The sequence below is a fragment of the Schistocerca nitens genome, chromosome 3 (genome assembly GCF_023898315.1).
Source record: "Schistocerca nitens isolate TAMUIC-IGC-003100 chromosome 3, iqSchNite1.1, whole genome shotgun sequence".
Lineage (NCBI taxonomy): Eukaryota > Metazoa > Arthropoda > Insecta > Orthoptera > Acrididae > Schistocerca > Schistocerca nitens.
The window spans coordinates 284,314,578-284,333,170 of NC_064616.1; the positions used below are offsets into that span (position 1 = coordinate 284,314,578).

Below are 18,593 nucleotides of genomic sequence, written 5' to 3' on the forward strand. Positions count from 1 at the left end.
ATTCGGGTGTAAAGCCTAAGAAGTTCCGAAAAACGCCGCTAGTTGCTGCCGTAAGTGCTTGTGGCCTTTATTACTACTTTTTGCCACTAGAAGCCGCCACAGAAGCCACTGTGTTAGTTTTGAGTAATGAATGTTAAGGTATTTTTATCATGTGTGAATTTAGCAATTCTTCAAATATTCATAGCAATTAAAAAAATCTCTTTACATATATACCATCAAAACGGACGTTTTGAAGAAACTTGACAAGCGTGGCTTTAAATTTCGACAACTCCAGCTAATGAGAGCAGTGCTCGCAAAAACGTTTGTTTCAGTTTGCTTTTGAACTTCAGTAAGGCATGGAGACAGCAAAACTAACAACTTTCAGCTTGTTCCAGCAACAGAAAAGAATTTTCTGGACCAAAACGTGGCTGCCACAATGAGTTGGAAGTCGTAGTGAACGATTTTGTGAGGAAGCAGAAATAATTCAAGTAAAAGCATGTCAGAAAATCCAGGATTTTAAAGGGAGCCGCAATTGGGCCTGAAAAATATGGGGAAAAAACTCGTCCCATTTCAGTGCTACATCATCAAACTGCACACCGGAAATACATGCTGGCTTGTATGGCCGATGGCCATAAACAGCCACCATTCATTTCACATGGAAGACTTTACCGAAGTCCGAAGTGTTTCCTAAAGATGTTATTGTATGTGCTAACGAAATTGACTGGTTCACGGAGGACATGGTTTTAGAGTGGATTAGACCTCTCTGGCAACGTCGTCCTGGTACTTTGCTAGGTTTGCCACGTATGCTTGTGTTAGATTTGTATGCAGATCACTGTACACCAGCTGTGGAAAAATAATATATATATATAAATCTCGAACTTAGCCAACCGTAGCCAAAGACTAACTATGTACAGCGTGCTAACACTCGCGCCGCTTTGCATGCTTGCACGTGGCCGAGCTCTGTCTGAGCCTGTACGTTCATAGCAGCATTACAGTATATATATATATATATATATATATATATATATATATATATATATATAAGCAGAGGGATAAACGGACTTGGTTGTAATTCCAGAATGGATGACGTCCATTCTGCATCCGTTAGATGTTTAAACAAACTTTTTATCGACAAGCAGAAAGAAGATAGGCAATTAACACCTACAGGACATGTTAAATGTGCAAGATGTCTCAAGTGTGCGTGTGCATTAGTCAATCTTGGAAATGTCTCCCAAGTGAAACTGTTCGTCTGGCATTAAAAAAATACTGTATTTCTAACATGCTTGATGGCAGAGAGGATGATGCTTTGTACGAAAGTAGCAACAAGGAGTCGCTAGTGTTCATAATAAAACATGAAATATCATGACTGTGCTCCGGTATGCAGTGCAGCGAGCATGCCTGTGACGTCACTGCTCACAGCTCATGTGCGTGTAGATCAGGAATTCTATATTTTGATAGATATTGTGAATTTTCACTGTTGTCAGTGTTCTGAGATGTAATTGTAATTTTAAGTGTCCCAAATCCCTGAGAGGTAGGGCTACGTAATACTCTATCCATCATATGATGAGCCATATCTTTCACTTGTAAGTACGGCTTGAAATCACGGTAAAATTTATTTTATTTTTTTAATTTTTATTTTATTATTATTGTTTTTTTCTTCTCTGAGTCTCATTTCTGGGGTGCAGCTTGCATTTGAGGTCGACTTGCAATCGGGTAAATACGGTAACTACAGTACTTGCGGTGGCTACTAGCGGGATTTTTCGGAACTTCCGTAGGCTTTGCCTCCAAATGCAAGCATCGTGTAATACGGGCTTTAAGAACCTATGAACTCCAGCATTTATATTGGATACGGTCGATCATCTTCCATATTGATTCCTCGCTACATGCACGAGCAAGCTCGAACTTAGCCAACCGTAGCCGAAGACTAACTACGTACAGCGTGCTAACACTCGCGTCGCTTTGCATGCTTGCACGTGGCCGAGCTCTGTCTGAGTCTGTACGTTCATAGCAGCATTACAGTATAGCGTCAGTTTATGCAAGTTTGCATCAGTTCATGTATTACTGTGTACTGCGTGGAGAATCCAGCTGTATATCAGTTTGCTCACTCACATTCATTGTTGTAGTGAAATTGACTATGGCAACAAAAAGAAAAACTATCTGTCACGGAGAAAGTGAACTTGATTCGGGAGGTGGAGAGAAACGCAGTTTTCATTCTCAGGAATATTGAAGAATAAGGACAACATTCTGGATCGAGAAACACAGTGTAGTTTAAAAGCAAAGCAGAGGAAAAAATGTTAAAAAGTCGCTGTATGAAGAAATGGAATCGAAGCTAATGGAGTGGTTCAAGAGAGCACATGCTGAAAATTTACCAATCGATGGGGCATTGATAAAAATGAAAGCATCTACAATATCAGGGAAGCTTGGGCTAACAGAATTCAAAGCTTCGAATGGTTGGCTGGATACGTTCAAAAAACGCTATGGGATAACTTGCAGGGCAGTATGTGGAGCGAGTACTGCAGCTAGTGATGAAAGTGTTGAACACTGGAAAGAAGAGCTGCTGCCACCCCTCTTGGAAGATTTCGAATCTCGGGATGTGTACCATGTGGATGAAACAGGCCTGTTTTACCAACTCACGCCCTCTAAAACCTTAAGTGTTAAAGGAGAAGCATGCCATGGAGGAAGAATGAGCAAGCAGAGAATTACTGTTCTCTTATGCAGCAATGCAGATGGCAGCGACAAGCTGGATCCCACAGTAACTGGAAGTTCCACAAACCACGTTGCTTTAAGAACAGTGCTACACTGCCATCTAAGTATTATAGCAACAAAAGTGCTTGGATGACTGTTGACTTGTTCAAAAAGTTCTTGCAAGCTTTTGATGCACGAATGGGTGCTAAAAACAGGAAGGTTGTTCTCTTTATGGACAAGTGTCCTGCTCATCCAACAGACTTAGGATTTCTGCAGAATGGGAAAGTGCATTTCTTTCCTGCAAATTGCACTAGCAGACTCCAGCCCATGGATCTAAGGGATTATTCATAGCCTGAAAACCAAGTATTGGAAAGCTCTTGTCCTGAAAGCACTTGCTTATTGATAGGAATGAAGTGCTTAAATTGAACATCCTGCAAGCAATACATATGCTCACAGGAGCGTGGAAAATGGTAACTAAGGAAACTATGTCAAATTGCTTTCATAAGGCTGGATTTAACGAAATGAGCACTCACGACACAGACGGTGACAAAGCAGTAGTGGAATGCACAATTGGGTGCAGGTATCTAACAATTTACCCATCACTTTTGATGAATTTGTGGCTTGTGATGATGATGCCATCACTGCATGCATCTGAGATGTTGAGGAAATCTACGAAGCTGAAGTAAAGCAGAATGATGAAGATATTGAAGAAGATGATGATATTGGGGATGAAGAAATGCAAACACCATCATTCAGTGAAGCTATTGCCAGCATCAACATTGTCCGGAGATTTGTCACAGCATTTAAATTGGACAGCCCTGTTATAGACAGAGTAAATCAATAGGAGATGGACACTTTGAACCTAAAATCCAACAGTGCTAAAAAGCAGACTATCATTTTTGATTACAGGTATTTCAAGAAACAAGGCACTGTGAAAGTTGTGTAAATACACTCCTGGAAATGGAAAAAAGAACACATTGACACCGGTGTGTCAGACCCACCATACTTGCTCCGGACACTGCGAGAGGGCTGTACAAGCAATGATCACACGCACGGCACAGCGGACACACCAGGAACCGCGGTGTTGGCCGTCGAATGGCGCTAGCTGCGCAGCATTTGTGCACCGCCGCCGTCAGTGTCAGCCAGTTTGCCGTGGCATACGGAGCTCCATCGCAGTCTTTAACACTGGTAGCATGCCGCGACAGCGTGGGCGTGAACCGTATTTGCAGTTGACGGACTTGAGCGAGGGCGTATAGTGGGCATGCGGGAGGCCGGGTGGACGTACCGCCAAATTGCTCAACACGTGGGGCGTGAGGTCTCCACAGTACATCGATGTTGTCGCCAGTGGTCGGCGGAAGGTGCACGTGCCCGTCGACCTGGGACCGGACCGCAGCGACGCACGGATGCACGCCAAGACCGTAGGATCCTACGCAGTGCCGTAGGGGACCGCACCGCCACTTCCCAGCAAATTAGGGACACTGTTGCTCCTGGGGTATCAGCGAGGACCATTCGCAACCGTCTCCATGAAGCTGGGCTACGGTCCCGCACACCGTTAGGCCGTCTTCCGCTCACGCCCCAACATCGTGCAGCCCGCCTCCAGTGGTGTCGCGACAGGCGTGAATGGAGGGACGAATGGAGACGTGTCGTCTTCAGCGATGAGAGTCGCTTCTGCCTTGGTGCCAATGATGGTCGTATGCGTGTTTGGCGCCGTGCAGGTGAGCGCCACAATCAGGACTGCATACGACCGAGGCACACAGGGCCAACACCCGGCATCATGGTGTGGGGAGCGATCTCCTACACTGGCCGTACACCACTGGTGATCGTCGAGGGGACACTGAATAGTGCACGGTACATCCAAACCGTCATCGAACCCATCGTTCTACCATTCCTAGACCGGCAAGGGAACTTGCTGTTCCAACAGGACAATGCACGTCCGCATGTATCCCGTGCCACCCAACGTGCTCTAGAAGGTGTAAGTCAACTACCCTGGCCAGCAAGATCTCCGGATCTGTCCCCCATTGAGCATGTTTGGGACTGGATGAAGCGTCGTCTCACGCGGTCTGCACGTCCAGCACGAACGCTGGTCCAACTGAGGCGCCAGGTGGAAGTGGCATGGCAAGCCGTTCCACAGGACTACATCCAGCATCTCTACGATCGTCTCCATGGGAGAATAGCAGCCTGCATTGCTGCGAAAGGTGGATATATACTGTACTAGTGCCGACATTGTGCATGCTCTGTTGCCTGTGTCTATGTGCCTGTGGTTCTGTCAGTGTGATCATGTGATGTATCTGACCCCAGGAATGTGTCAATAAAGTTTCCCCTTCCTGGGACAATGAATTCACGGTGTTCTTATTTCAATTTCCAGGAGTGTATGTGTTGTATATAGGAAAAGTAACTCGATTTATTATATTACTGTAATTGTGTAAGTATTTTGTGGATGTTTTAATCTTTTAGTGTGCTGGGAAACTACGATCTTTGACTACTGTATTAGTGCTAGAAAAAAAGTTGTAATTACAGTACAGTGTGTAGGGTAGGTATCTCCTTGTTTTATTGTTGTTATTGTGTAAATTATGCATGTTGGTGCAATTCATGTCAATACAGGCAAAGAGTTCTGGAAAAGGATTTCTTTCTATCGAAACCTTGATGTAAGGTAAACCTCCATTTAAGGTTAAAAGATTCTGGTCCCTAGAAAAACGTTAAATAGGGGTTCTACTGTAGTTGAGAGGTTGGTACAAGTAAACTTTGGGGCTATGGCAGGAATGAGGGGCTCTTATTTAACATTTATACTTCATAATAACATTTGTTTCAGTGGACCTGTACAGAAGAAAATTCTCCAACAAACTGTCCAAACTTGGAGGCCCATGCCATCACAGACTGCCCATGCCATCACAGACTGTCTACCTCAGTCAATCCACTGCCTCAATCCCCTCTAAGCAAAACACATATATGATGTCACTGCAATGTATCTGCAATTGTACTCACAGATGTGGACAACCTCATATCAGACAGAGCATGTTTAGTGGGGTCATGTTAAATCCCACAGCGTAAGCCTTGAAGAGAGAATATTTTCAGTGTATAGAAATTTAATTATGGAGTGTGTGAAGGCACTATATTAGGGCCATTATTATTATTATTATTATTGTAAGCATTAAAATTTATTACAGTCAGCAACAGGGGCCATGTTGTTTGCATATTATGTTCGACTTTTAATTAAAGACTACAATTACATCAATTTATAGCTACAAGTACCTACAGCACTCATTGCACCAGTGTTCCAGCTCAACTGGAGTGATGAGTCCTGTCAGGTGGAGTGGGTGAGGGGAAATAGGGGTGGTATGGAGGCTTGGAGGGAAGGGTGCTGTAACTTTTGCACAGTCTTTTACGTGGGCCACCAACCAACTGTCCGGCCAAATTAATGAGCATTGCCAAACTGTGGCAATGAGTGGTGTTGACGACTTAGTAGTGGAACACACTGTCGAGCACGGCATGCTCGACTTCACTGGCTGCTTCAAAACCTATGCTATCTAGATACAGCGCTGATACCAACTTCTCTTAATTATGTAGATGGAAGTAGATGTACTCCTGGCGTCAATCTCAGCTAGCCCCTCTGCCATATCCACCTCCAACCCTGTTCCCATGGCCCCTCACTTCACTCATTTTACACTGCAACCGTCCTCTCTGCAGTCTCCCTCTTCCTGTGTTCATTTTCCCCCTCCCAGTCCACTCCTCCAGGTCACTGTGTGCCACAAGCATCTCCTCCTGCTTCAGCCGCTAGAGTGAGTGTACTGGCGCTATATTCCTATTGCATCTGTTTGCTGCCTCTTCCTCTCCACAGCCCCTCATACCAAGTACTGCTACATTGTAGACATTTCTGTGTGTGTGTGTGTGTGTGTGTGTGTGTGTGTGTGTGTGTGTGTGTGTGTGTGTGTCTGGGTGGGGGGAGGCGCATGTGTCCGAGACTATTAACTTGCCAATGAGGTGGTCTTAATTCTCTATTTACTGCATCGGTGTATAACACAACAACACAGAGATACAGAATAAATTGGATGGCTTACGATTTGGGGTATCCAAAGCAACTGGGCTATATATTTTAGAGGATTCTAAACTGAATACTTTGTCAATGAATATTTATTTTTTTATTGACATAAACAACATACATCTCATAGCAGTAGTTTAAGCTCAAAGCAGTTGTTAAAAGTGATGATCATCAGCACTAATGTGTGCATTACTATGCCGCATAAGATTTTCACTATCTCAAATATGGCTGTTGCAATTTGTACAACGAGACTCAGTTTCTACTGAGATTTCGTGCACCAATGACTTCCATGTATTCCCATAGGTATCTAGACATCTATCTAGAGAGGATGGTGGCAGTGTGAAATGAGTGAAGTGAGGGACATGGGAATAGGTGTGGAGATGGATATTGGATAGGGGCTAGCTGAGATTGAGGCCAGGTGTACATGTTGTAAGGACAACTCCCACCTACACAATTCAGAGAAGTTGGTATCGGGGCTATATCTAGATAGCAGTGATCACACTGGCCACAGGGCAGGACTTCCACTTTTAATACAATGACATCTGTTGCTCAGATATTCACAAGCCTCAATGTTGAAATAGGATGGTACACTGCTGTGACAAAATTGCATCTTATGGTGGACAAGAGATACAGTCTCCAAAAACTATGGCAGCACATTTCAAATTAATATCAAGTAACAAGCACCATTAAAACAAGGTGGCAGTTAATGATGTTCAATAAGTTCATCTTGTACATTTCCAGTCCATAAACTGTGTTGGAATCATTGCTAGTGATCAAACAGAAATGTGATGTATGGATTTTCATCATTTCAAACATGGTTATCGTGGCAGCTTAAATACCATCACAATTATTAGAGACCTCATTCATGAAAAGTATAAACACCAAGAAGTTCGGCACTGCATAAATGAGCTGGATATCCACTGACTGAATTGAACTATAGGTTCAAAATCACAGGGCCTCATTGCTTGCAAATGCTGCTTTTGCTGTTTCACAGTGCTCTACAAATTGTGTTCTTCAGTGAGCACTTCATGGGCAACTTGACAAGTGCTCATTAATCAATTCTCTTCTATTTTCCACATGACATCACTTCTCAAATTCTAAAGAGTAACCAATTCTTTCTTGATGACTGGCCAACTGTGTGTAGCTTTAAGCCAGTTTCTCAAATGTTTCTATCTGTGGTCATAAATTTCTTCTAATCAGAATAACGTCTGTTAAACTTCTGTCTGTACACTCATTCAGATTTCTGGATACTACATTCTACTGTACCATGTATTAAATTCATGTCTTTGATAACCAGTATGAATAAATAGTGGTAAAATCCATTATGATTACATCAAAGATGATCAAGTAGTTTTTTAAAAGGCAGCACCACCAACATGAATGTGGTAGGCACTTAATTGTTATGAAAAATAATCAAACATGTGCCTCACAAATATTGGCTATTACAGTTTTATTTATTTTGATTTAAATGCTACTAACCTCATAATGTCATCGGTCAGTATTGTATGACAATTTCTACATTTCTAATACGCACATTAAAAGTAGGGGGGGGGGGGGGGAAACTATTCTTAGCTTATGGAACTGCAAGCTCATTCCCCAGGGAGGAAAATGGGATAGATTTTGGAATGTTGTGAAGGAGGGGAGAGTCACTCAGACCTGAGGTTGAGATGGACCCAGCAGTTGTTGGGCTGAGGGGAGACAAATACGAAGGGGAAGGAATCAGAGTCGGAGTTCAGAGATAGTAAGCACTGAGCTAGCTTTAGTTTGAAAACAATGGAAGGACAGACTGAGAAGTAAATGACCTTTACTTTTCATGTATCTATCGCCAGCAGTTAAATTTTGCCTCCTGAATATCAGTAGTGGCCAGCCATTGTGTCTCCGTGTAATTTTACCATTTTCTCAATCAAATTATCTTTTTAAAACAACTTATGTTTCTTTTTTTTTAAAAAAAAATCTAGTACAGAGCTCGACAATGCTACTTACAATAACTTTATTTGTGGATTTTCCAAGAATTTGTGTACACCACTGTATTTGTCACACAAACATCACGACCAACTACACATCAAACAATCTGTTAAGACATACCTTAAAACCAATGACTGGTTCTTCCTCTGCTGATGGGGCAACATATCGCCACAGTACCTTGACAGTTGTAGGGTTCACACCAAATACTTGCACTGTCGATGGAGGCTTTTGAGGAGCTTTCCTGTATGTTCGCTCTGAAATTAAATGTCAGAAACTGTAAATAATTTATTAATTTCTTATTAATTTGAATATGCTACTCTTTATTGCATGAAGGTAACTTCAGAGCTAGGGTGTACAAAGCCATTACGAAAAACAACAATAAAATTACTACAACATGACTGTCACAGACACAACAAACCATTTTGTTAACAGTGGAAAATTAAATACTAATTGCTGTCATTGCAAACTAAAGCAGTGCATGACACAGAAATTACACAAAACACGTAACTGATAATAATACAGTCATTTCATCAGTATACTTGCTATAGAAAGCAGTCATTGTGAGTTGCAATATCATAGGTACATCAAGAAACATAAGAGGGTTGGCAGTGGCTGGGGGAGGGTGGGGGGTGGGGGTACAGATTTCACCAAAGTGATGACCTGTACATATATTGATCACCATATCCATAAATGAAATATGATGTCTCTCCACATTTTTATTTATGCTTTGTTTAGTTTCGCAACTTCCCTAAATACGAAATCTCATCCACTGGTTCTATGACCTGATTGTTAATGTTTTCTGTCTTCTTTCTGAATTGTTGGCTACACATTCTTTACATCTTATTCTACATCTACATTTATACTCCGCAAGCCACCCAACGGTGTGTGGCGGACGGCATTTTACGTGCCACTGTCATTACCTCCCTTTCCTGTTCCAGTCGCGTATGGTTCGCGGGAAGAACGACTGCCAGAAAGCCTCTGTGCATGCTCTAATCTCTCTAATTTTACATTCGTGATCTCCTCGGGAGGTATAAGTAGGGGGAAGCAATATATTCGATACCTCATCCAGAAATGCACCCTCTCGAAACCTGGACAACAAGCTACACCACGATGCAGAGCGCCTCTCTTGCAGAGTCTGCCACTTGAGTATGCTAAACATCTCCGTAACGCTATCACGCTTACCAAATAACCCTGTGACAAAACGTGCCGCTCTTCTTTGGATCTTCTCTATCTCCTCTGTCAACCTGACCTGGTACGGATCCCACACTGACGAGCAATACTCAGGTATAGGTCGAACGAGTGTTTTTTGAGCCACTTCCTTTGTTGACGGACTACATTTTCTAAGGACTCTCTCAATGAATCTCAATCTGGCACCTGAGTTACCAACAATTAATTTTATATGATCATTCCACTTCAAATCGTTCCGCACGCATACTCCCAGATATTTTGCAGAAGTAACTGCTACCAGTGTTTGTTCCGCTATCATATAATAATACAATAAAGGATCCATCTTTCTATGTATTCGCAATACATTACATTTGTCTATGTTAAGGGTCAGTTGCCACTCCCTGCACCAAGTGCCTATCCGCTGCAGATCTTCCTGCATTTCGCTGCAATTTTCTAATGCTGCATCTTCTCTGTATACCACAGCATCATCCGCAAAAAGCCGCATGGAACTTCCGACACTATCTACTAGGTCATTTATACATACTGTGAAAAGCAATGGTCCCATAACACTCCCATGTGGCACGCCAAAGGTTACTTTAATGTCTGTAGACGTCTCTCCATTGAGAACAACCTGCTGTGTTCTGTTTGCTAAAAACTCTTCAATCCAGCCACACAGCTGGTCTGATATTCCGTAGGCTCTTACTTTATCAGGCGACAGTGCAGAACTGTATCGAACGCCTTCCGGAAGTCAAGGAAAATGTCATCTACCTGTCAGCCTGTATCTAATATTTTCTGGGTCTCATGAACAAATAAAGCGAGTTGGGTCTCACACGATCGCCGTTTCCGGAATCCATGTTGATTCCTACAGAGTAGATTCTGGGTTTCCAGAAATGACATGATACGCGAGCAAAAAACATGTTCTAAAATTCTACAACAGATTGATGTCTGAGATATAAGTCTATAGTTTTGTGCATATGCTCGACAACCCTTCTTGAAGACGGGACTAGCTGTGCTCTTTTCCAATCATTTGGAACCTTCCGTTCCTCTAGAGACTTGCGGTACACGGCTGTTAGAAGGGGGGCAAGTTCTTTCGTGTACTCTGTGTAGAATCGAACTGGTATCCCGTCAGGTCCAGTGGACTTTCCTCTGTTGAGTGATTTCCGTTGCTTTTCTATTCCTTGGACACTTATTTAGATGTCAGCCAATTTTTTGTTTGTGCGAGGATTTAGAGAAGGAACTGCAGTGCGGTCTTCTTCCTCTGTGAACTTTCAAACTTACTATATTAAGTTCTTCCAATACTGAAGTTTTTGTGCACTAGAGGCAAACAGGTAGTCCAACATGTTTTTCATTTAGAGCTGCAGAGAATACTTTTAGTGATGTGGCATCTGCTTACATGACTCACTTTCAAATTTTCTATTACCCTGATGAAGTCTAACTGAAGCTGTACCATTAACGTACATATTCTTCCTCAAACTAATACATACTTAATCAATACCTTGTTTATATAGGGCTCTTAATACAAATTCTGTTGATACTGAGTCCACAGCTTTCTCAAATCCTACAAATCACAGACAGAGCACTAATCTACACTCATTGCTACATTCTATAATTTTGTTCATGACTTGCAAATGGACTATTGCGTTATATCAACTTCTAAAGACAGTTTTTTCTTTTGGTTGCTGATCTCATACAGACAGTCGGTACATAATATTGGAAGTTCCTTTTGTAGAACGAAAAACCACTCTAGTTGCAAATTTTTACTTTTTTATTCATTCTATGACTAGTTTCGGGCCGAGAACAGTTTTCAAATCATCATAACGAAGTCGAAAATGGCATTTCTGAAGATATAAAAAATGTGCAATGAACATTTACAGTGCATACAGATATTACCTTGACCCAAGCATTGCCAATTATTCTGAAACATGTGCCTTTACTTTCATCATACCTCAAATGGCTTTATACAGGGTGAAGCAAAATTCGCACACTTGGGCTTCGCAGCGCGACTCCTCACACGCCAACCATAAAAGCATGCCTCACACAAAATTTCGTCCAGCGACTACATCCGGCAGAAAAAGGACATTAAAGAGTGGCAATATGGCAACACTGTAACCACATGTATGGTAACTACCTGTGTCAGCACATCTTAGTTTTGCTGGTTCTGTCCAAATACTGTAGCACATTAATTCCAGAGTTGGAGGTGCACCATCATGTTGGAACCATATCCTCTGCCGAACATGTAGTGTAACATTTTCCAGGGCATCAGACAGATAGTTTGCGATGAATGCACGATACCTTTGTGCAGTCAACCAGTCAGGAACATATAGGGGCCCAAACACCTTTCGCCCAATATTCCGGCCCAGATGTTGATGCCGAATCGAACTTGATATCCACATTCGCGGGTGACATGCAGGTTAACCTCACGCCAATGGTGGGCACTGTGCATATGGAAGAGACCCGCATGAGTGAATGCTGCTTCAGCCGACTGTATTATGGTGTTCACAAAGTCATGGTTGGCTTCCTGTTGTTTTTGGAATCATCCGCTGATGGCAATCTGCAGAATGGAGGTGTTGCATGAAAGCATAATGATAGGAGTGCAGCCCATGCCAGTGCAGCATGTTAACGACCGTGCATTGTGAGACACGCAGCTGCCTTGCTATGCTACGTGTACTTCGCTGAGGTTCTTGGTGTATGACCTCCAGACTAGCTTCCTCAGTAGCTGGAGTATGGCGAGTCCGTGGATGACCTCTGTCACACGATGGTAGAAGGAGAGAACCTGACACCTGAAGGCACAGATCCAGACAACGAAACACATTTTTATCTGGATGGCATCGATGAAGATATCTAGCAGCATATTCATGAGTGGAAACACCAGCCCAGTTATCAGATGCACGAAGGACCAGAAGCATATCCACAAATTCATCATTTGTGTATGCCACACGTCTGTCACACTGGTCTAGAGGTTTACAATGATAAAATTCGATGCGTGTACGCACGTACATTGCAATCTGTCATGGGCGTGTTACTTCGCTCGCAACTAGTCCCTGTCTGGTGGACAGCGCATACAGTATAAACAGCCATCAGTCCTACATGTTGTTCCGTCTAACGGCATTAGCCCCCCCGACAGATATTGTTCTGTAAGATTCATCCCTACACCGCTAATTGTGAAATGTTCAGTTTCAAATTACACTGTTTCCCTAATGGTAATGGACATGATGTTTCCATAATCCCATCGACAGAATAATAATAATAATAATAATAATAATAATAATGCATTGAGAAACGTACTGAACATCATGCAGTTCAAATGGCTCTGAGCACTATGGGACTCAACTGCTGAGGTCATTAGTCCCCTAGAACTTGAACTAGTTAAACCTAACTAACCTAAGGACATCACAAACATCCATGCCCGAGTCAGGATTCGAACCTGCGACCGTAGCGGTCTTGCGGTTCCAGACTGCAGCGCCTTTAACCGCACAGCATCATGCAGTTACCAGACTCAATGTCAAAAGGCATAATTAGTGGAGCCACGGTGATAACACACACAAATAGTAACAGAGTTTGGACACTATTCGCAAAGCATGTTGCTAGTCCTACTGGTAACGTAGGACCCTAATGAAATGTAATGTACCTGAATGAGGCAACAATAATAGTTGGTACTAATCTATGGGACCACTGGAGGAGGGTACAAAGAAAACAGGTATCGCATATAGTAGACGAAGTGATGTGAATAAATTCACACCCACGTCGTGGAAAGAGCTTCATTCGAAGTTGAACAATATTCCATTTCTACGATTGTAGTATGTAAGCACAAATGTTTTCTAGAGGACCCATTGCAATCGCTGTTGACAATTAAGATGCCAGAAACCATACCACCTGGACTACATTTACCAAATAAAAAACATATGCTCCGACCCAGGATCGAACCATCGACATCCTGCATGCTAACCCAAAACTCTATCCACTGCACCAACTGTAGAGCACAACTAAAATGTGCTTCAGAGGTAGTTACCATACTTGTGGTTACAGTGTGTCTTTAACGTCCTTTTTCTGCCGGATGTACTCGCCAGATGAAATTTTGTGAGAGACATTTTTTTTATCGCTGGCATGTGAGGAGTCATGCTGCGAAGCCCGAGTGCGCGAATTTCGCATCACCCTATACACCTCATTTGGCATTACTTTCAGAACGTCATTTTTTTATTATTAGCTGCCTATAACTTTGATTCATCTACTGAACTATATATGTTTTAAAAAATTGTCAAATGGTTGTACAGTAATCTCTCTGTTATTAGTTATTGCACCATCTGCCATCTTAACTGACAGTGTGTGATGTTAATGCAACATAAGTTTCTGTTCTATTTTCTTCATGATCTTCTTGTTTTCAATTATTTCTCTTACCAAAATTTCATGCACCTTCTCACATACTCTTAAATGAAACACAATGAATTTTGTACTAATTATTTTATAATAACCGTATTTTGTGTGTTCATTGTTAATTGGTGAGATAAACAAAGTGATCGCACACATTAGCTAAACCACAGGAAAAAATATATACAAACTAAATCATGCTTCTTCTGAAGAAAAAAGAATCAAATAATTGCATACATCAATACAGATAATAGCACAACATTACCTAAGAATCTCTCACTTTCAGGGCCTTCTCCTGCAGAATTATAAGCCATGACTTTCACATAATAATATGTGTCTGGTTCCAGGCCAACTACAATTGCCCAAGGCCGAGTGCTACGGCTAAGGTAATAAACAGCATCTTCTTCACGGTTCTTTTCCTTCCAATATTTCAACTGAAAAATGACAGCATGTAAGTACATACATTACATTACAACAGGTATTGAAGCACAATTAAATGTACACTAATCAATACAAAAGTTAACCTTATTCTAATAATATAATTTTCAACATTTTATGATACAACAGGTTCTCATAATTTTTTTTGGAATTTCTTGAACAAAAAACATTTTCCTCGCAGTCTGTTGTTTTATTTTGAAATAAACACTTTATTTCATTGCTTGAAGTACTTATAATTTTTATGCCATTTGCTACACATTTTGTGCAGTTAGTGTGTAGAGCCAACACTTCTTACTTTAGTGATGCCTTCCCTGAAAATCTGACTTCATCTTACTTGCTCTCATATGCACTGCTAATCTGAATCTCCAGACTGTCCCTTCAGTCCAATCTGTCTGAATTGTGCAGTGCAGGTGTACGATCCTATTTTTTAAAGAACAGGAAGCATGGAAGGAAGTGTATTATCACCTGTCTTTTGCATATGCTCATTATGTATAACATGGCTGGTAGCGACTCATAAGAAAGAGGTATGTAACAAAGGATTTCTCGCAGTTAATGGAATGAATTTTTGTAATAATCCTTTCAGCATTAGATGTGACAATCTTCACAATTCACAGGAAGTTACCACCTGAATTATGATGACAACTGTCCATAGAAAAACAGATTTTTGCTGTTGGTTCAATCATTCTGAGTCTACTCAAACATGTTTACAGTACCTGACATCTTTAACACTCACCCTATGTCCAATGAGCTTTCCACGTATCATCTCCCTACTCTGATTGATAGGTACCCAACTGACATTTAGAGCAGTGGAGTTGAATGCTCTGGCTGATACTTGCTGTGGAGCAACTTGAGGCATGTCTTCTGCACTGTATATTGTCACTATTTTTGATTCAGGCCCATACCCGACTTCATTCACAGACTGGAAAAAAAAAACACATTTCAATTACACTCAAGTCAACTATGTTTAACTTGAACTTAAAAAAAAAAAAAAAAAAAAAAAAAAAAAAAAAAAAAAAAAAAAAAAAACAGGTTCCTGTCATACAGAGCCTCTGCAGTGAAATGTTTGCTTCTTAGAACCCCTTCTATTTCCTCACAGGAGCAAACTTCTGTTCTACTGATTGCTTCCTTTGGTCCTTCCCTTAGATTAGTCTGACAGAGAGCATACGTGGACAAGGGGAGGGGGAAATAAACGCATTCTCACTGTTAAGTAGCGCGTGTACACAAATTGGAAAAGTTAATGGTTTAAATTAATATACATAGCGTTGCTAAAAGAAAAGCAAAACTTTCAGATATAACATTGGTCTCTAAGATTAATAAGCTGCAAGAGAAGCTAAGCTTTCACATATAATATTGAACTTTTTTGCGCATGTTACACTTTAAGATACATCCCACAAATGTGGCAGTAAAATTTTTAATAACGACAAAAATGTCTGATTTTCTGGGCTCAAAATTTTTCTAAATGGTCGTCCCTAAAGAGTTGATTTTTAAATGAGAGGCAAACACTGTGATTTAAGAAATTCATTGTACATTCTCGCACAAAGTTCAGTTTGCATAAAAGGAAATTTACTTTGAAAGTAACGCTTTTCAAACAACCATTCGCAATATTTTCCTGCAACCTGTTAGAAATAGGTTCGTTTCAGCAGTTGCCAGAGAGTGCCAGGTAACAGGCATCACCGTGCTTGCGCAGCTACGATGGTGCAAGAAGCTCGTATGTGTAAAACATTAAAAGATCTTACATTATGTCATAAAAGAAACAAGACATTAGAGGATACTCCAAGAGCATCGGAATTTCGTGAACCATACTAAAATGCATAATTCGGCTTACAGTGCACATTCGTATGTCCAGATTCAGATGTAAATTTTCTTGGAGAACCAGTACTGTATCATCTCATGTTCGGTTCTTTATTATGGCATAATGCAATATGTGCTAGAAGATGAAAAGATGCATTTTTGAAATGCAACGAACAGTTGAAACTAGCCAACAGTGTGGAATTAAACACTTTGTTTCAAATAAATTGACTGCCTCAGTGGAAAAGATGAAGAAAAGCCAAATTTCTTTAGCAAACTGACAAAAATAACTTCACTGTTCTGCAAGGCGATTAATGTTTGACTGTCAGAAAGGTGGAAATAAAATCTGAAACTAATAACATAATTATGTGAATGTATTTTAATTCAACTGATAGCCCTTGCTCACAGAAATCCATTGTGTTTTCATTTGATGTGAGAGCAATAAACAAAGAGGAAAAAGCAAAATCACTAAACGTAAACACGGGTCACACAGACTACCCACCTCCCCACTACAACTCAGACTGCTCTGTGCATCAGCACCGGATCAACGATATTTCCAAACTATGCCAATACTAAATAGTGATCCCCCCTCCCCTCCTGTTTCGAGCGTTTGAGGTAGGACAAAAATTTGGGAAAAAAAGAAAAATAGACTTTTCAAAAATATGTTCATTTTGTAGCGCACGTCTTTCTGAAGAGTCTGATACATAAAACATGTGTTTGAGGAAATGTAAGACATGTTATTTGGTCTTAAGTGTGCCAAAGTGCAGTGCCATGCCTCTTCACACGGCATTTTTCTATTGCAAGTTATTGTATTTCACTCTGTGGAATTCGAACGTATAATATTTTGTAATGGCTGCCATCAAACTATATTCAGGACAGTGAAAATTAAATTGTAGTCTCTCTCCTGCTTCCAATCGGCCAGTCGCCCCCTCTCTCTCATTTTGTGTGTGTGTGTGTGTGTGTGTGTGTGTGTGTGTGTGTAAAAAAAAAACCTTGCAATTAATATTGAATGGGATTATTTGTAGCCTGGTGAACAAGATCTCTTCAGAAAATTTGCACTCTTTATTGCCTATTAGCTAATAACTTGCTTTTTTGTGTAACATAAAATTAAATATAGGGTACATGAAACCAATAAAAACAAGTGACAAGCAAGACAGTACACATTTCTTATTTCTTCAATCCTTAAGTCCTACCATTTTCTTCTCTCCAATCTTGTTACAGCTTTACATGGTGTCCTTTCCTTTGTGCGAAACGATCTGTTACCTCATCAAATGCTTTGCCACATGAAAAAACAAAATGTCATTGCCTAATACTGAAAAAGCTGTTAATACAAACAGTACCCAAGACCGGTGTGGTTTTTCGATCTGATTACATGTATTTTGTCACTGTCTTCTAGATAACACGAAATAGGCCTGTCTAATATTGCAGCAATTGTAACATACACCAAAGAAACAGACTGTTTTAGCACAAACAGTCACTTTTTTTTAACACGACAGAATATACTTCACGAAGTACCAATATCAAATGCCTATCAGGCCTACTACAAGCAAAAAGCTTTATGTTAGGAAATAGTTTCAAATTTCATTCATATGCTCGAGCTTCTCAAGCATGAGATCGAAAAGTAGTAGTACATAATTTTTATATAAATCTGGAATTGTCATATTCTTCCATAATTTGTGTGATATCCTCGTTTCTTCTCCTTCCTCATTCTAACAAAAAATCTTGTCGTCACTAATTCTGTAACTATTCCTGACAGTGTTAAAACTCATTCTCCGGTTAATTTCACTAACCCTGCCACAATCAACTGCTTAGTTATCTCGCGTTTATTCTCTGGTTAGGCATTATTACTTGTTCATACAATGCGTTTTCCGCACTACTCGCAGAATAGAACTTAGGCGGCTGCTACGAAGGTCTGTACAACTGGCCGTTACTAGTGTAGCAGTCTGGCCAAAAATTTTCTATCAAAATTTCATTTTATTGCATACACCGAGAAGATAATACGTAATCTTTTTTACCTGTTAGTAGTTTATTTCCACTCTGGTAGTCTAAATCTATGGATTTCGCTGGTATTTATAACAACGCTTATCATTTGCAGACACAGTCAATCACATAAACAAACAGCGATTGACATTCAACCATTCGGCTTTATTCCGCTCAGTTCATATAGCTC

The 18,593-nt window shown here is 40.9% G+C and overlaps 1 protein-coding gene across 2 annotated transcripts in view; it reads right to left on the reverse strand.

The window, feature by feature from the left end:
• The window catches only part of LOC126248253 (contactin), a 163,633-nt gene that overhangs the window by 24,031 nt on the left and 121,009 nt on the right, over nt 1–18,593 (reverse strand). For both annotated transcript variants that reach the window (XM_049949104.1, XM_049949105.1), the window contains exons 18-20: nt 15,369–15,554; nt 14,463–14,631; nt 8,786–8,919 (exon numbers count right to left, since the gene is read on the reverse strand). In XM_049949104.1, coding sequence (XP_049805061.1) covers nt 8,786–8,919; nt 14,463–14,631; nt 15,369–15,554 — 489 coding nt within the window. The remainder of the gene's footprint in view (nt 1–8,785; nt 8,920–14,462; nt 14,632–15,368; nt 15,555–18,593) is intronic.